The 19,446-nt window shown below is 43.0% G+C and overlaps 1 protein-coding gene across 1 annotated transcript; it reads right to left on the bottom strand.

Moving 5' to 3' along the window:
* Nucleotides 1-8,683: 8,683 nt before the first annotated feature.
* tonsl (tonsoku-like, DNA repair protein) lies at nucleotides 8,684-19,217 on the bottom strand. Its single transcript, XM_082516678.1, has 28 exons — nucleotides 18,892-19,217; nucleotides 18,697-18,792; nucleotides 17,557-17,699; nucleotides 17,283-17,466; nucleotides 17,070-17,199; nucleotides 16,778-16,949; nucleotides 16,565-16,679; nucleotides 16,320-16,471; nucleotides 16,042-16,194; nucleotides 15,840-15,965; nucleotides 15,529-15,727; nucleotides 15,382-15,437; nucleotides 15,201-15,290; nucleotides 14,723-14,795; nucleotides 14,489-14,652; nucleotides 13,811-13,934; nucleotides 13,474-13,712; nucleotides 12,856-13,342; nucleotides 12,570-12,775; nucleotides 11,925-12,031; nucleotides 11,637-11,793; nucleotides 10,950-11,028; nucleotides 10,554-10,861; nucleotides 10,196-10,367; nucleotides 9,922-10,097; nucleotides 9,764-9,837; nucleotides 9,511-9,644; nucleotides 8,684-9,090 (listed from the first exon to the last, which is right to left on the bottom strand). The coding sequence occupies exons 1-28, from the start codon at nucleotides 18,914-18,916 to the stop codon at nucleotides 8,894-8,896; spliced, it is 4,338 nt and encodes a 1,445-aa protein (XP_082372804.1). The 5' UTR covers nucleotides 18,917-19,217; the 3' UTR covers nucleotides 8,684-8,893.
* Between the last annotated feature and the right edge of the window lie 229 nt (nucleotides 19,218-19,446).

Below are 19,446 nucleotides of genomic sequence, written 5' to 3'. Positions count from 1 at the left end.
AACCTCAATTTCAAAGTAGATGCTCTGATCAGGGATATGAATGTCAGCATTGCGACTACAAAGCAGAAGCACCCCCAGCTTTTTCAAGTCAACTCATACATGTAAGGGTCTTGTGGTTCTTGTGGTGACACTTCTTAGAATTGTTTAATGACTCAAACCACGCTTTTTCCTGTTCTCAGAGTGAAATATTAAAAGCAACAACATTAAAGCAGCTTTTTCTATGTGGAGTAAGGGTAAGGTTTTAAAATACATTGGACTGGCTGCATGAGTGGGTGGAGGGTTTCACGAAGCATAATATTTGGCATTTATGCCTCACATTTTAGAGTCATAAATTTGCCAAAGAAAATCAAAGAAGTACTCATGTAAGTAATTAAAATGAGCACTTTTCAAAAGCACCCCTCCCCTAAAAAAAACAAACCACACTAACCAAATGCAAGTCTAAGGAGATGAGCTTTAAGCTGTTTTTTAGACACTGCCGAGGCCACAGATCTGAAGCACAAGTCTGGGGGCCAGTTTTACAAAAACTCTGTGGATCGAGCTGGTTAGATATGAGGACAAAGTGAGGACTTTGAGAGAAGAGGGGTTTATTTATCCTAAAACACACAAAAATATACAAAATGAGCTCACAATACAGGGCAAAAGAGGGCAAATGAACATAACTAAACTCAAGCCAAATAAGCAACTTTGCATAACTGCAAGCTAACTGCTAAACAAAAAAAAGGTGACCTAACACACAAAGAACAAGAGCACTCTGAGACGACAACGCCCCCCTGAGGGCCAAGGGCTATACTAAAACTTTGATGTTGTACGATGTATTTATTAGAACATGCTGGTATCAGCCTGCTTTTATAGCAACTGACCTTTGATCTGTGACCTCAAAGGATTATTACTATTTTCTTTTCTTTATCCATGTGATTGGAGCTGAATTGGCTGAAATCTTTGGCTTCTATAAACTATAAAAACTTAAGATTTTCAGATATATTCACTCAGTGGGTGATTTTGTGAAGCATTACGGCGTTATTGTGATGTAATAAGGTATCATATTAAAAAAAATTAAGAAGTCTCTCCACGCCCTTTCATATGATACATTATCAATGTGGTTTCTTGAAAAAAAAACCATTTTCAAGATCAACTTTGACCTTGGGCTCTAACCATGAAGGTCAAGGTCAAATGGTCATTTGATGAAAATCAAAGATTAAATCAGTTTGATTTGAAAGTTACATCAAATAAATAATACTCAACACAACACTAAGCAAACAGGCAACTCATAAGTCAAAGAAAATTTAAGAAAAAATACTTAATTCTACCGCCTGTGACAGAGCTGCACTTGGTGTGATCCAATCAGCTCTTCCTGTATATTACACTGCTGCATGGTTCTCTCTTCCTGATGCCAGCATCCCTCAGCAGCTGAAGGCTCCTGATCGAAGATTCAGCAAATGAGGTGAGGGGATCAGTGCATTAGCTCACGTACAAATCTGTCAGGTGCACAAAGAAGGACTTCAATTATTTCACAAACACTGTGCATTTTTCAGAACATTTGAAAGGTTAGTGGTAACATCTGTGTCATGAACACTTATCAAAGCAGTAGTACTGGGAGTATTGACGCTAATCATAAATGCTTATGAATCACTGTCTGTAAGACAGAAACAAAGAATGGAGAACCATCATCATCATCATGGACACACATCTCCCACCCCCTTGCATTTAAGTCACCAAAGCCACAACAGACAAGCAACTAAAAAAGAAAATGCCTTAACCTCTGTTTATTGGGTGAATAAACAAAGGAGTGAATAAACACCATATAATGTTATTTCATGGTGGATTTTGTAGAATTATGCCTCCATAGTTCAATTCAATTTTACTTATACAGCACCAAATCACAACAACAGTCACCTTAAGGTGCTTTATATTGTAAGGTAGATCCAACAATCACATGAGCAAGCACTTTGGGAAGGAAAAACTCACTTTTAACAGGAAGAAACCTCTGCCATAACAAGGCTCTATGGTGTTTTCTTCACTTCTGACTCTTGCTTAATTAGTAAGAGTGGATTAAAAGACTTATAATAAGCTGTTTTCCACGTCCTCCTTTCACACATCAGCACAGTCCAGAGCACATGACAGAAAAAATCGCAGTGCCTGCCCAGCTTTAGGTGTACTGTCGTCCGAGACTTGCACCGCAGTGTTGGCGTTTGTTTCCCTGTTGACCATGCTTCTTGTTGTGGTCATCTGTTGTCTTCTGGTATTTTCTCCGCAAGCGACCTTTCCTCGACCAATGAGATGAGCGGTAATCTGAATTGTCATACTCGAATTGTCATAAGTGTGCTGTCAGCTCATTGGTCACAAAGCAGGAGAGGGGCTGGGAATTATGTTTTCAAACAAAGCGTTAATTCCATAAACATTTATAGACTACTTTTGATTCTCACTGTATTACGGGACAAAGTGCGTCCCTTATTAGCTCAATACGGGACGTGTACTTTTGTTTCTAAATACTGGACGGTTGGCAACCCTAGTTGTGACAATCAGTTTCTGAGTGTTCCCTCAGTCAAGCTATGAATAATGGGGGTTTTCCCCCTCTCTTCCTATTCATGTCTATAAACTGGCAATAAAGGGTTTCAAACTGGTCCAGTGATTACCTGAGTTTTATTCTTCTGGAACTTAATGAGCAGTTGAACTGGTATACCTAATGAAGTGGCAGGTGAGTGTATGGACTTGAGTTCTGATTCAAAGCTGTTAAACATCAGAGCTGCGCAGCCCGTGTTCTCTGAGTTTTGGTATTTTGTAGTGAGTCACAGCATTAAAAACAGAGACGTACTAACTGACAGTAATATACCTCAAAGTGGAACATCATGTGGCCTTTAAAGTATCCTGAATACAAATGGGAGGATTATGTCCCAGCCCTGCCCACAAAGAACCAATTACCAGGTGAAACAGGAAACACATTAACCAGTCATGCTGTTTCACCGATGCATGCAGAATATAGTTTCATGGCAGTTTGTGGTGTCTACACGCTATAATAAAAAAGTTTACTGTTTCCTTTTCTTTGATTTACTCAGTCAATATTGTGAATTAGCATGGTATGTGTTCAATGCTCTCATGAGATTTACTGAACAAACACCACTCTGGATTGAGCCATTAAGAGATGTGATGTTTTGTAAAAATGTAACTTTCTGGGGAATTAAAAGGATCTTATTGTACTTTTTACCAAAATTAGCAAACAAGATAAATAGCTCCTGATTAGTAAACTTACATCAAGAAGGATTTTGCTCTAAATACTCAGACATACTTAGGGGCTGACAAACTAAATAGATGTATAGATATGTAAACATGTGCTTCTTTCATATAGGCCCCATGAGAACATCTCCGACAGCACCAAAGAATGTCCCCACCCCACAGAGGCAGATAGCATCAATCCGCAGGAACCCTCTTGTGACACGTAATGGAGGAATCACTGCGCTCATAGAGCTCAACCAGCAGGTACCGCTGCCCTGATAACTTTTCAAGAAAACCCTGTAACGGAGGTCCTGTCCAGCTCTCACATCAAAACTGCATAATTACTCAAACCCTTCAGCATTAATGAAGTTGGTAGTGGTTTGGAAGCTTCCCAGATTTCTTTTTTCAGTGTGAGTACTGGTGCTGGATTCTGATTACTACTCTTTAAGAACCAGGCCACAGTTCTGCTGATCTGCTCTGTGACACAGAGTCATTAACAGACCCAGGAGTACTTTTGGTTGGAAATCTCTTAAGTCACTCTGCAGTTTCCCTCTCATAGCTACACACGTCAATAGTTTCAACTTTGGACATAGAAAGTTTGTGCTGCCACCTTTTTGGCAGCACAAAAAGGTGGCAGTGGAACCAGTCTTGGAGCTGGTTCCTTGTTTCTGTACCAGGACTGTGTCGGTGGGAAAAATGTAAGAGTGTTACAACAATTTAACTTTGGAATGTTTTTCTGAGTCACACAAGTCAGGCTGAAAACATTGAAAAGGTCTGATGTGACCAGCTCAAGAAATCTTCACATCCTGTTAGTTGACTGTGGATATTAGTACACAAAATTTATATGTAGCTTTTTTCCTTAAAACGCTGCAGCTTTGTGAGCATGTTATGATATCATTTCTTCTCTTTTGTGTCTTCTGTTTCTTTGTTTTTATTGTTGAACAACATTGTTGTTTCAGCTGCCTCCCTCATCGTTTTTTTCCCACGGTTGTTTCTGGTCATAGTTGCTCGATTTGAAGGTGACCGTAGACGAGCTGGAGAAGGAGAGGGACTTCTACTTTGGGAAGCTGAGAGACATTGAACTCATCTGCCAGGAGAACGAAAACAACCCAGTTTTGAGCAAAAGTAAAGTCATGGACATCCTGTATGCTACAGAGGTAAATACAGGCCAAAGTGTTTACTTACATTCAGCAATTACAGCACAGACCAGTAATTTGGGGGTGTGTGTGTGGGGGGGGGGGGGGGGGGGGGGGGGGGTGGACTGGTCTCAGGCTTTCATAAAATATCTTGAGATATTACAAGAAATCAGACAATATGTTTATTGGTTGTTAGAACATTTATTTCCCACAGTATTCAGATTAATTCCTTATCCCCTGACTTTACCGAAGGCATCACATATTTATGTCATCTGCAGGTTGGTGAACATTTGAATAGCCAAATGTTCACCTGCCTGCGTTCAGAGTTACATGCTCCACACTCCTTGCAGTCATGCACATGTTTTCAGGTAATGAGCCAATTATAATTCCTTGAATTCCTGATTGTGGAATTTTAAACATTTTAGGCTGATCGTAGCCATGAGCAAAGTCCAGTTTGTTTACCTTGTTTGATCACTGTGACACGGTTCTTTTGGATTCAGGCATGTGGTACGATGCTAACAGTGGCTGAGCATAGACCTTTGACACATCTGAAACTACAGCTGCTTCTATGACATAATAATAGTAAGACACAAGAGCAAAAGAGAGGACAGCTTGTCACTGCTTCCAAAAATGGCTCTAATTAAACCACAAGATGCATAAAATCACAGACCTTCTGTGTTCTCCGTGAGTGCTTTTCAAGCACTCCCCAAAGTTAGCAAGTGTGAGGCAGGAGGGGTGAGGTGCTGGGACAAACTCAAGAGTACTCTGGTACTCTTTGTTAGGTGCATTATGAGTGGAGACCAGCGAGGGAGTGGAGGTGGGTGATGGTTGTCCTTTCCATGGTACAAGACCCATGTCAGAAAGAGTCAAGAATGAATTATACATTTATTTAAAGTGTGTTTGTAATATTACGAGGAAAATCCCATATTCCAGCTGTTACTGAGAACCTGCTGTACGTATCTCATGATTATTCTTCGATATGGCTGCGTTTTACTCCTTTCTGTAATCCATCACAGCATTTTGCAGCCTTTACCTAAATCTGGTTAGATTACCACAAAATTAGAAATCAGCCTGTCAGTAAAGCAATAAACCACCTCAGTGAGGTACAGAGACATCTGAGTGAACACTGATCTTATCTTTTCCAGGAGGGATTTGCACCACCAGAAGATGATGAAATTGATGAAGGAGCACGAGGAGTACAGGAGGGGTGAAATAAAGCTATGAGTTTCAAGAAAAGTAACAGACCTCATCACTGTGTGCTGTCTGCTGCCGTGTTTTTACAGAGATATAGACTTTATTTAATCCCACACTGGAGAAATTTCCTTGTTACAGCAGCACAAGGGACAGGAAGAAAAGGTAAATAAGATACATAATAGAAAAAAACAAAAATAGAAAAAAAAAGTAGCAAAAATACTGTACTATGCACACATGGTTACTATATACAGTAAAATACACCTAGATTTTACTTTTTTATATGTGCATAAAGCGCAATAACAATGTACATGCATTTTTAAACAGTACTTCTCCTGTCTGGGTGTGGTACAGCCTGACTGCTGTCGGGATGAAGGACCTATGCAGGATCAGTCACACCGTGGCTGTTAAGTATACTACTCAGAGACCACATAGTTTCTTGTATTTCCTGTTTTTTATTCATTAGGAGCAGCGTTTTCTATTTACATCATTTTTGCTTATGCAAATCAGCAGCATACTGATCACATCACACACACAACAGTCAGGCCCAGCACATGTTTGCTAAATAGGGATGGGTATCGTTTAGGTTTTATCCAATACCAGTACCAAACCGGTACTTTTGAAACGGTGCCGGTGCTTAAACGGCATGTAAACTACTTTCCTTTTACATTTTTAGTGCAATAATTTTTAGAAAATTCATCAAAACATACAATTTTCAAATGTAGACTCCTCATCTTAAGAGTAACTTAACTGTCCTCTGCGTAAGGACTTGTCATCGTTCAGCCTTCCAGAAAATGGAATTACAGAGGCTTTGGTTATGAAATGTAGTAGTTTTTTCTTCAGTTCCATTATTGTGAAAGATAAAAGTGTTATTTCAGTGTTGAGTATCTGTGCAGGTGCCAATTTTCCTGAAGCACTTGGTAATTTTGTGTGTTTATTTTCTGTGCTTTGCAGGCTGAGTTAAAGTCTCCTGCAGCAACCCTGAGTCTCATTGCAGATATTCTGGCTCGTATTGCAAACACAGACAGAGGATTAGCGCTCTTCTTATTTGAGAAGAATCTCGTCGCAGCCCACAGTGAGAGGTGAGATGTTGTGATTAAATTCGCAGCGTCGTTTTGTCTTTCTTGATAGTAATGAATAAATTACATTTTCCTAACTTAGCTGGAAGATTTTAGTACAGAGTTAAATTTGCATAGCAAATCCTGCTTATTCTGCACCGAGAGCAGAACATGAGGGTGCTGCTGGTTTGTGAATAGCTGTAAGTCAGATGTGTACACTGCTGAGTTGTTCCATTGCCTCAGCAAACACTTTAAACAATGACTTTATTCGTTTTATTAGTTGTTAGTTTCAGGTCTTATTAAAAACCTCCAGTGTAGGCATTTAAAGCCACAAATTGAGATTGCTATACTTACAATCTAAAAATCTCATGCTGTGGATCTATAATAAACATCTTTGTCTTTTTTCACCCTTGTCTGCAGAACCTTTGCTGCTCATATCATCGTACAGTTAACCCAGAGGCTGCTCGACAAGGAATTGCCATCATTGTGTGAATCTGATATGCCCCATTCATTATGTGGAGCCTTTATTTTAGTTTGTCGGCAGATGTACAACACCTGCGAGGGTCTGCAGGTTCTACGACCCTACGGCCTGCACAAAGCTTTAGCTGCTGTGTGGAAAAAGGTACATGTACCTGATTTTTGTTATTTGCAGAGACTTTATTATCTGACATGGAGCTGTTATAGAGTTTCAAAGATTCAGGATTCAAGATTCTAAGTGTTTATTGTCATGTGTCCAAAGAAAAAAAAGCATTTCTCTGTGCAATTATATTCTTTCTTTGCTGTCCACCCACAGATGCCGATTAATATATACAATAGAAATAGAACAGATAAAATACAAATATCCATCCATCCATCCATCCATCCATCCATCCATTCGCTTCCGCTTCTCCTTTTCAGGGTCGCGGGGGGGTGCTGGAGCCTATCCCATAGGGCGAGAGGCAGGGTACACCCTGGACAGGTCGCCAGTCTGTCGCAGGGCTAAAATACAAATAGCACAAATAAATAAATGAATACTCTTATCACTCTGTGCAAGCGTTTGCGGTCCATAGCAGTAGTGCTGCCGTACCATGTAGTGATGCAGCTGGTCAGTGTGCTCTCCACAATGCAGCTGTAGAACTTGCTGAGGATCTTGGCCGACATACCAAATTTCCTCAGCCTCCTCAGGAAATACAGCCACTGCTGAGCCTTCTTGACCAGCTGTGTGGTGTTCAGTGTCCAGGTGAGGTCCTCAGAGATGTAGACGCCCAGGTACCTAAAACTGCTCACCCTCTCCACTTCAAGGCCCCGGATAAATAGCGGTTGGTGAGGCCTCCTCTTGTTCCTCGTGTCCACTATCATCTCCTTTGTCTTGTCAGTGTTGAAGGTGAGGTTGTTGTCCTCACACCATGACACCAGACTGGCCACCTCTCTCCTGTTAGCCGCTTCATCCCCTCCAGTGATGCGACCGATCACTGCAGTGTCGTCCACAAACACAGGACACAGTCGTGGGTGTACAGAGTCTAGAGGATGTCTAGAGGATGGAACTGAGGACGCAACCTTGTGGAACTCCTCCGTTTGTAATAATGCTGGCTGAAGTCCTGTTGCCGATCCTGACAGATTGGGCCCTGTATTATTTTTGGATCACAAATAATACAGGAGTGCTTCACTGTATGAAAAGTGCACTCAAGAATCTCACATCCTGCTGTTTTGCTGACTTGAAACAGTTTAAAGAAATCCATTTTATTTCATCAAACATGTTTTTTTTTACCTTTTTATTTGACTGGGTGTTCCATAAAGGCCAAATCTAACCGCTAACCAGAAGATCGGTGGTTCGATCCCAGGCTGCTCTAGTCTGCATGCCAAATTAAGGGCAAGATACTAACCTCCTATGCATTGATCGGAGTGTGAATGTGTATGGATGTTCTAGATAGATTTCTTCAGAGACCTGAAAATCGCTGTGATTATTCACCATAGCCTGCTGAGTCTTACAGTGAAAGAACGATGTCAACGTATAGCATCGTCAGTTACTTTAATTGTGTTTGGGTTTTTTTTTTAAATCAACCTCTCACACACTAACACAAACTCTTTATACAGATACAGAGCTTTACATGTATAAATAAGGCAGACAAAAATGCATAAAACACAAGCTATCAACAGACTGTTGGTGGACACCATGTCACTTTATTTTGTTTTTATCTTGTTTCTTTTTGGTGTAGCCTCATTAACCAAAATGTTTATAAAAATTACCACTTTTATTATGAATTATTATGAAATTAATAATTCATTATTAATTATTTATTATGAACACACCTGCCACCCTCAAGTGGAGGTGGCAGAGAGGAGGCACTTGGAGTTTCGGTCGAGAAAGTGTCCGTGTGACTGAGTCCTGTCCCATTGCTGCTTCAAGGTCTGTCGGTCCAGCTTGTTGAGGGCCTGAGAGCAAAGACGGATATCCTGGACCAGCTCTGACAAACTGTCCAGGTCTTGACTCTCCCAGGGGCCAGAGACCTGACAACCTGCAGGTTAAGCAACAAAGAAACATTTTATTTCATATCCATAATTTCCATTTTCCCCCCTATAAATATTTGACATCCAAATGTAGCCTATTAGCTAGCATCCAGCAATGTTTTCTGCTCCATAAAATGGAAAATTAATTCACAGCTAATCTTTTTTTTTTTTTTTTTTTTTTAAATCTTCAAACCACACGTCTATATTGTAATGTCTGTGTGTGTACTCATCATGTAACACCTCTGTGCATACATACTAAATGTTCAAACTTAGAAATGTGTCAAAAGGAAACAGACTGATAGCAAGAAACAAACTGTTGCCAAGTACAACTTTGCACAGGTGATAAAAAACATCAAAGAAATCCAAATTGTGAATTAGTGTGAAACTCCATGTCCATGGAGTATCTCCAAGTTCACACATATGCATACCTTCGAGGTTTAGAAGTGTCAGTGGTCGACGGGCCTCTCTGACAGACGCCAGGATGTTGTGAAGTCCCGCTGATGTAACAGACGGATTTCCTGACAGATTCAGACTCACCAGTGTGGGACACGACGAGAGGCACCTGTGAAATAATAATAAAAAGTCCAACAGGCCAGTAAAGAGTGACAATTTAAACAAAGGCAAAGCCCTAATAACATGAGTAATAACTGAGCCGTAGAAATGACACCCGCACACACAAACCTCGCCAAGGTAGCTACGCTGCTGTCTGTCAGCCCATTTGCAGCCAGGCTGAGGTGGGTCAGAGAGCACTCGTCCTGCAAAAACACAAAAATCTTAACCTGATTGCACAGTTATATCTTTCGACAATAAATGACATTGCATGATTTTTGCGTGCACACCTGTGAAAGGACTTTGGCGAGGTGTTCCAGTGCCGGGTAATCAGCAGGCCCTCTGCAGACAGCTGACAGGTCCACGTGTGTGAGGCAGTGGAGGGGCAGAGTCTTTAACACCAGCTCAAAGCCGGTGGAGCCCAGGGGATTGTGGGACAGGCACACTGCTTTCAAATGGCCTGTGCCTGAACGTTCAGAAGATGTAAAGTTAGTTGCAGTTTTGCTTATGGGTGGGAGTTCAGTGAAGCTTAAGGCTTCAGTCAGCTGCTTGTTAGAGAGTCACCTGTGAGCGCGCTGGCTAGCAGCAGTCGATGCTGCTGAAGGAAACGAGCAGTGAGGCCACAGGCCTGCAGAGACAGCTTGGCTAGCACAGGGCAGCAGGACAGCAGACAGGACAGAGACTCAGACACGCCGTCCCCCAGTGGGTTCATACTGAGGTCCAGCTCCTCCAGGCACTTTGAGAGGAAACGAGCAGAAAAAGCAAATGATCACGAGAGCCAATTCTCTCTGACAGATATCATTGATACGAATCACGTTAGCTTGTTATTAAGATCTAAGGTAGTTATTAAGAACAGAGGTAGTTAAATACAGGTTAGATGGTAAACCTGGAGCTGCCAGTATTGGCTAGCTGAGGCCCTTACCGGGAATGCAGGTGCACTCTGTCCCTTTAAAGCATTTACAGCCTTCTCCAGGCCGTCCCCTGTAATGCAGTTGGCAGAAATGTCCAGCAGCTGCAGACGAGGCATGGTGAGCGTTGTGGCAATCAGCTCAGGGAGAAGGTCGTCAGACATACGGTTTCCAGAAATTCGCAGCTCAGTGAGGCTGGCCTGAAGTTTTAGGGCACGGAGGAGCGGGCTGAGGGAAGAGGCGGCCAAACCGAGTCCGCACACTGACACGGAGAAACCCCGGTCCTGAACCTCACATAGCCGGGAGACACGCTTGTTCTCATCTACAGGTAGAAAGAGACGGTACTTCATAACAGAATACAAAAATGCACATGTGTGCGTTTTATAATGCATTTCCTCTGTGTTGCTCACCCACTGACAGACTTTGACAGGCCTTCTTGTATCGCTCAGGGAGAGGAGGGAGATCCCACGAGCAAACTTCAGCCAGAACCTGCAACACAAACCCATCAGTTATCCTGCACTGGTGCGGGAAAGTGAAGCCAAGGATTCAATCCCAAAAACTGTGATTCCTTCAGTGTCTCCTGGAAGCTGGCTCCTAAAGCAAGTCAGCATCCAGTCTGGTAATAGAAATGGTTCTAATCTTTACAGTTTCTCAGATTGTTGTTTCTCAGGCAGCTTGTTAACATAGTCAGCCCTTCACCTTCTTACCAGAATCATACAGTCTAAAACCTGCATGCCTCATCTGGGTAAGAAAAACAAAGTCATTGTGGAAGGACCTAGAACCTGCATTCCTTCTATCAGTGATTTCAAAAAGACCTCTGTGTCTATGAGAAAGTCTATTTTATGAATTTGGGTCATACTGTGTCTAAGAAAAGGAGTATGCTCACTGGCTGACATGCAAGCTGTTTCACAGTCATAGCAGTCCTCTTGTCACTGTGTTTTGTTTTATTTTTTAAATCCAAGATAGCAACGGTGACAACATTTGCCTTAAAGACTCGTGATCAGACTTCATAAACCAATCATGGTAGTCTTCAGCATCTTTTAAATTGTCTGTGGTCCAAGTATGGTCACTTCCGGCTCTCCTCAGTGTCACCTCACCTCTTCATTTGTGTGCAGGACGGCCAGTAGCTGGTCCTGCGGGGAGAGCAGAGCGCCTTCTTTCTGCAGAGAGAGACGAGGCAGGAGGCCACATTTCTGGTAGTAACGCTGAGCTGCCTGCTCACACAGCCACGACACAGAGCAGGAGTTGGCCTCACTGGGATGCAGAGCAATGGGAGGTGATTAAACAGAAATTAACAACAACAACAACAACAACAAAAAAATACTATACCAATCAGATTGGGATTTATTTTTATATACTGCTCAAACTTAAAACTTTTCACCGACCTTTGTGGAACTGGGATCAGGAAGACGTCTTCCTGAACCCGGACCCTCATTCTGATTGGTGGAGGAAGTGACGTGGGCATAGGAGCAGCCAAAGTTTGAGTTGGAGGCTAGAGTAAACAAAATAAAACATTCAAGCACTGTTAAAACATCTGTATTTAATGTCGTCAACTCTTAGTAGAAAGACAAAGCAGAGTCTGTGGAGGAATCAGAAAGTCTAAACATCAGGAAAGTAAAAGTTTGTCAGCTGATGCTACAAAACACCAAGGTATAACTATATATAAGATCCGAAATGAGCGATGTCATCTTTTACTCCTGACAAAGCCCACGGCATCCAGGCTGCAGAAATATGTAAAAACAGCTCCCCAGTTTTGATCAGCTCGCACTCATTTACGTCCACATTCATCACTGTTCAAATGAATCAGAAATGAAGACACATCATCTTTAACTTAGATCCCCTAGTGACACTGAATTATAGTTATTCTCTCACTGAGTGTGCATTTCCTGAATAATTCATGTGTAGTCTCACTCTGACTATCACCTTTTCACACTTGGAGTGACTTATTCACAATCACTGTGTTGTGTGTATTTCCTTAGTGTTACTCCATCCGTAACTAACAAACAGCAAAAGAGCATTCCACTTCTGACCTGAGCATGGATAAGGAGAGGTGGGGGCGGTGTGTCTGATCTCGAATCGTCATCTTCTGTAACAGTGGGACTGTGTGACCGGTTGACTTCTCTTCTCCCCAGTCTGGCCACACCTGGTATCTGAGTCATTTTGACCTGGTGAGGCTTCCCCAAGCTGTTCTTTCTCTGAGAGAGGCCTCTACTGGAGAGGGAGGAAACTGCAGATCCTGAAAGAAAAAGGGCACAACAAGCTACAAAACTGGCAAAACCAAGAAAAAGAAAAACCAAACAAATCCAGACTAATTACCTCTGCAGGTTGTGTCCAAGTTTAAATGCTTGTTTTGACTTCGAGCTGCAGAAGACGAAGCAGTTTCCTCTACTCTTGGCCCATTCTGCTCCATCCGAAGCCTCCGCTTTTTCTTCGGCTGGATCTCCACCAAATCGTCTTCCAACCAGTCATCAGCCAGATACTCGTCCTCGGGAACAAGAGCTGATTTGGTGCTGGAAGAAACGGCAGGTGTGCTGGAGAGCTGAGGCTGCGAGAGACCCTGGAGAAGTGTTTTGGCGCTGCCCAAGCCTCTGATGGCACTGTGGTACTCTTCTCGGGCAAACACAGACGGCGTAGGGGCCTGCCTGATGCCTTCCTGTCCTGAGGTGGGAGCTGAGGCAGCTTCTTTGTTCGCAGGAGGTTCTTTCTGACTCTGAGCTGCTGGGAAACCTTGTCTAGGACGGACAGGACGGAGAGGACTAACCGGGGTGTCAGGCTCGCTGTCATCTGAGCTGCTGCTATTAATCTAAAAAATATATATATTACACATCAAAGATCTGAAGAATTCTGCTTGTACAATATAGATGAATCTACTACACTTGTGAAAAGACATGATGTATTCTGTCTGTCCACACTGAAAGCATCATCAGACATTACCCCATACAGTACAGCAGCTTCTGTTCCCCTGGCTCTGTTCCGCTGTGTTGAGCCATTGGTCTGCCGCTGTTTGCGGCTGGCGCCTGACGCTTTCACCTCCGAGCTCCTGCTTCGCGGCCAGTCTTGGCGGGAGAAAGAGCCCCCTCCAGTGGACGAGAGTGGCTCAGAACTCTCCGCATCAAACAGCTGGCTGTCCTGCAGGGCATCAAAAGGCTTGGCCGGGGCCGGAGCTGCAGGCACTGTGGTCGGCAGAGATAAGTGAGAAACACGAGCGTTTGAAAGCAGGTATAAAAAGGCAGACCGAGGCTAACGCAGTGCAATGATGCAAGAGCTTCACCTCCTCCTGCTAGCGCCTTCCTCAGAAGTCTCTCTGTAGCAATACACTTCTGCCTGGTCTCATGATCCAGCTCCCTGCTGTAGGTCCTCTGCCACTGACGCAAGGTGTCCAAAGCAGTTTCACCCTGGTGGAGATAAAAATGTGAGATTAAGGCGCACAAGTTCAGCAGACTGGACTTTCTCCAAAGGAGGTGGGGGTGAATTCAATATTGCCAAACGAAAGCATGGTCCAGGATTTCATTCCTAACCAGAGTAACAGAAAGTAAAACTTTTATCAGAGAGATTCATAACTTTAAAAATATTTTTATAATCAGCCTCAGCAGCGAGAACCAGGAAAAACGAACAAATTACTCTGATTTCAATCACCCTACAATTACAACCACTTTTTAAATTGATTTTTCCTCATCCAAGTATTAAGAACAGTCTTTATATTTAAAATGATGTTTGTCCAATAACTTTTGAACCTATGAAGACTGTGCACACTAACTGTATGTAAATCTTGTCAATGTGGTCAGTGTGACCCGTAAGTTTGTAACACTGTTAGGAAAGTCATCCATTAAAGTGTGGAAGACATGTTTGTTTTTTTAAAATAAAGAAGATATTTTACCGCCACCTTCTGCCAGCAAAGAAAATCCTGCTGAAATGGACTTTCAGGTTGAACACAGCCAAACACACAAACCTTGGAGTTGCGCAGTGTGACACAGGCCCCTCGTTCCACCAAGAGCCTTGTGACTTCTAAATTGCCACATGCGACGGCGTCGTGGAGAGGAGTCACACCCTCGCATAAAGGGCCACCGGGGTCGTTAACGTTAGCGCCGTGCTCCAAGAGCAGAGCCACGATATCTGCACGAAGAGCAGAGAAAGATGAGCGAGGGAGCGGGTGCAGTTTTCCAGAGACTCTGACAGAACTTACCATAGTGACCATGGTTGCAGGCTTCATGGAGGGGAGTCCAGCCACAGTAGTCCCTGGGGTTCACTGGGTGACCCTGATATGCAAAGAAACAAAAGCTTTCATCAGGCTCTTCGACGTTACAGATTCTGTCTGTACATTTTTTTTCCTCCATACAATCTTCATGAACACTCCTAATAAATCATTTATATTTGAGCCAATCGATGTTCTCATCAAACTGCATGATGCAGGGTTGTTGTTTTTTTTAAGGTGGTAAATATTTAAAAAACTCAGACAAGAAGTTCAAGTCCAAGAAGTTTGTTGCTGCACTTGTTCTGTTGAGTTAAGCAGAAAGCCTCAAGCCTGAACTGTTTATTATAGTGACCAACCATCAACGAGTGAATCAGTTTATATGTTGATGGTGCTCAACTTTATGTTTTCCCTCCTGATTCCAAGAGTTAAAAACTTATTGGATTAAAATAATGAATCATCTTCTTTATACCTGTTCTACCAGGTACTGGACCTGCTTCAGATTCCCATCTATGCATGCTCTGTGAAGAGACGTCTCTCCCTTCTCGTTCCGCTTGTTCCACTAAAGCAGAAAGACAGACACAAAAAAGGCCAAGAATGAAGATCTAAACCGCAGTCTACAAAGAAGAAATGACAACTCGCACATCGCTCACCCGTCCTGTTTTCCTCCTCCCTGACACCATCTTGTCATAACCCTCCAGATCATCGTCTACAAACCACATGAAAAGTAACGTGAATCAAAGCATCCCTCTGTATAGAGATGTCAGTGCTTTCCGGATAGTTACCCGCGCACATTTTACCTGAGTCTGAGAGGATGACATCACTGTCATCCAGCGGTTCGCTGTTCTCCATTTCCTCCTCCTCTTCCTCCTCACCATCACTCCCATCTGGATTCCAGCCCTCCGAAGCACACAGCTCCTGCAGCCTCGCCTCGGTGTTGTCAGCATCCGATGAGCCGCTTCGTCTCTGGGACGCCAGCCAGAGCCTCAACACGCGCTTCTGTGGAAGTCAATGTGCGTTTTGGTCGTGCATGATATTCATCACCGCGCCTTTACAAGACATCTTAAATTTCTGCTTAGTTTTCAACACAGCTGACTAATTTATCTCTCACCTGCAGTCTGGCCTGTCCAGACTCCTGAGCGCAGCGTAAAGCTGTATTGTAGCTCCTCTCCACATCCTCCAAAGCACAGCCGCTCTCCTCCTGAGCTGCTGCGATGTTTAGCCACGTGCTACACTCCTGACGCGCACAAATATAAGTAATAAGTCACACATTCATGTCTACCACAGGGCAGACGGGTGAATTTGCAGATCACCTCTGTAGAGCTGCCCTGTCGTAACGCCAGCTCCTTTCTGTAGTGCTCCACTGACTTGCTGTGTTGTTTCAGGTCTGCGTAGGTGGCAGCCAGGGACACGTGGATGACAGCCAGCTCCCTGGCAGGCTTTCCCAACGCCTCAGCACCCTTTAGCTACACAACAAAACCAACACCGCTTTAGACAAGTCACATTTAGACTCTACGTTGCAACTATTAAAAAAAAAAAAAAGTGAAAAAAATGTGAGAATTAGCCATGTGACTCTTTTGATGCTTCTCACCTGAGCTTGATAAGCTTCCAGAGCTTTGCTGTAGCAGCCAACTTTACAGCAGAGATCCCCAAGCTGCTCTGCCAACTCGACAGCCTGATGGGAGCTGGGTTTTTTGCCCTGATCTTCCCCCAGCTCTTCCTCTAATTTACAGCCTCGGTCAGCTACGTGATAGGAAAGAAATACACTGTACCATCCATGCAGCTACAAGCAAGTAAAAAACAAAACAAAAAAAACATATCTAACCGTTCACTCACCATATTTGAAAGCTATCTTCACCGTCTGTCTGTCCAGCGGCTGCTGGGAACCCAGCAAGACCGCTTTCTTCAGAGATCGTCGCGCTGCTACAAAGTCACCCAGAGACAGCTGCACCTGTTAGCATCGCATGTTAAGAATTAAAGACACACATGCACTTCAAAACCTGCATGATCGCAACAGGAGAAAATAAGAGGATATGGTGGAGCTCGTACCTTGCCGATGCAGTGAAAGCACTCGCTCTCACTAAATTTGTCTTTAATCTTCCGGGCGCACTCTTTGGCCTGCTCTAAGCAGCGGACCGAATTAGAGCGTTGACCGTTACGGAAGTAGATGTTGCCCAGGTTAAAGTTTGCACGGTAGAGATCCTCCAGCAGCTGGCTCTTCCTTTACAGGGGAATAACGGCGATATCTCAGTTGACAGTTATACAAAATAAGCCGATTAAAAGCTGTCGATGAAAAAGATCGACATGCTTAGACGTGGAGCAAAGTTTAGGATGTTCTTACTCGGCAATAAATACACTTCGCCGGATGAACTCGCTGCAGCGTTTGTGCTCGCCCAGATGATCACAGACCAGACCCAGATTGAGGAAGAGACGCGCCTTCATCTCATTGATCTCTCGCTGTGGCACAGTCCCTGCAGCCAGGTAGAGGATTAGGAATAACGAAACAAAGAAATCGCCCATTAAAAACCACTGGGACGATACAAACAGTACACACCTTCCAGCCGGTCATCCACAATGCCCAAGCTCTTCCTGAAGGCCTCCTCTGCTTCCTCCAAGCTCTTCCTCGATTGGTCCGTTTCATAACGGAAGAGGTAGGTCCGACCGATAGTGGCCAGCGCCCTTTGCTCTTCAGCATGATCTCTGACAGATCGAGCCAGGTCCAGGTGAAGACGCTGGTGCTGAAGAAGAGACACACATCCACTTATGCAGGTCCTAAACACCACTTGAATTAGAAGTTTATCACTTTGATAAAGCGTCAGTTTACTTACTTTTAAAGCTGCCTCAATGTTGCCCAACTCTGCAAAGCACTCTCCTATCTTACGATTGGCCACAGCTCGTCCAATCACATCAATTAACACTTCAGAGAGAGCCAACTCCTGCTGGTGCTCCCTAATGGCAGCCTGATAATCACCTGAGACACACATGAAGCAGAAAGGTAAATGTTACACTTTGCATGAGGAAGGCAAAAGAAAAAAATTACACTGCAAACAAAATGTTGTTGGTATGAAAAAGCATATAAAGAATAAATGAATTACTAGACTGAATATCATTGCATCCTTTGCTCAAACTGTTTACGTTAATCAAAGTCATCAGATGAATTTTAGTGCAGCACATAACCTTGCAGTTTGCTCATTTCAGTTTAGTTTTTATTAGTTTCAGGGCTAATTTTAGATTTAATTATTATTGTATGGCGGGCACATGTCAGAGGCAGGATCCATACTGGTATCATAATGAAAGTAGAACTTTTTAAAAGCAGTTGGCTCACTGTGTTGTTGACATCCAGAATCTTAATAAACATGTACTTCAAAGCTTCATCAGGCAAGCTGTGATAAAAAATTTTTACCAAATAAATGCCAAAGCGTCCACTATTTATCGTTTATTGTTTTAGTTTTCCAAGTTCACAAAAATCATTAACTTTTTTCTACATTCTAGTTTTATCTTAGTTAATTTAAATGCTTTTCACATCTAGTTTTGGCTTTTAGTTAATAACCTTGATCGGCACCAGATGAAATTTGACTCACTTGAAGACAAAAGCATAAGAAAGCATATGAATGTAAAGCCTCTGAAATGTATCCCGTGATTAAACTCTACAGTGACACAGCTGTGTACTAAGAAGCAGCCATGGTCAAACTGGAAAATACTGAAATTCAAGTGGCTCCAGGTGGGAGTAAATATGCAAGTAATGGCACTTTTATCCACTTTTGAAAGATTGTTTTAGGATCACCTGCACAGTTATAAAGTAAAGGGACAAAAATTATTAGAAAAATCAAGATTATTCGAGAGTGTTGGTGATCTATAAGACATGGTGACGCTGTGACAGGAAGAGCGGAGAATCAAAAACAATCCATAACTGCAGTACTCGCAGTGCTAAAATAACACAGTGCTGATATTGGGCAGACTATACACACCGCTCCTGGACAGCAGCTCTCCTAGCTGATTACAGATGTTGGCTTCCTCCTTTAAGTTGTTGCTGCTCTGGGCTTTGCTCTTTGCTTTCTGCAGCTCTGCAAACAATCGAGATGTAACAGTTACTTAATTTTAATAGTCACATAACAATAGCCGTTAAACGTGCCCAAAAAACGTAAACTGAAAGCGGTACTTACGTTTAATTTCCCGTGAAACACTCATCTCGATTCAGCTCTCAGTGCTAGCACTTTTTTCCAGCTGGTAGTAAACGACAACCCAGCGCGCCTCCCTTTAGCTTAGCTTCAACTCGAAACCGACCAAAACAAACCTTTAGTTCATTTTCACCGGAGCACGTCTGTGACTGTGTAGCAGTGTTTAAGCTAACCTTTATGCAACCGATCGTGGTTGATATCATAGAAACATATTCAAGACTTCAGTATCCAAGTAGCTGTTTTAGCTTTGAGCTCTCAGTAAACTTTACAATACCGCGCCAGGACTGCGTCAACCAATGACTAAGCTACAATATTAGCATGTTTTAACCCTCATCGTTGCCTCTCAGGCACAAATCCAGCCCATCGTACTCTAAAGGAAGGCGTTAACAGGTGGGAAATGCAGTCCAGATCACCTTTAAGATTTTAACAGAGGACACATGACTTGACATTTTGCATAAAGTGTGAGAAAACGGGCACGCTGTCAGTCTGACAGACTAAATTCAGGGCAAAATTGAGCAAAAATTGAAACGACGATTATTC

The sequence above is a fragment of the Aulonocara stuartgranti genome (assembly GCF_965226115.1).
Source record: "Aulonocara stuartgranti genome assembly, chromosome: 19".
Classification (NCBI taxonomy): domain Eukaryota; kingdom Metazoa; phylum Chordata; class Actinopteri; order Cichliformes; family Cichlidae; genus Aulonocara; species Aulonocara stuartgranti.
This window is presented reverse-complemented; position numbering and strand designations above follow the sequence as displayed.

Bases quoted from the DNA above. Each gene is read 5' to 3' on its own strand.
- tonsl (XM_082516678.1), bottom strand. From the start codon at position 18,916: ATGAGTGTTTCACGGGAAATTAAAC. The intron at 16,472-16,564 runs GTGAGTGAACGG...CCTATCACGTAG, and splicing joins GAAGATAGCTTTCAAATATG to CTGACCGAGGCTGTAAATTA. The intron at 12,776-12,855 runs GTAATTAGTCTG...TTTTTCTTTCAG, and splicing joins CTTGGACACAACCTGCAGAG to GATCTGCAGTTTCCTCCCTC.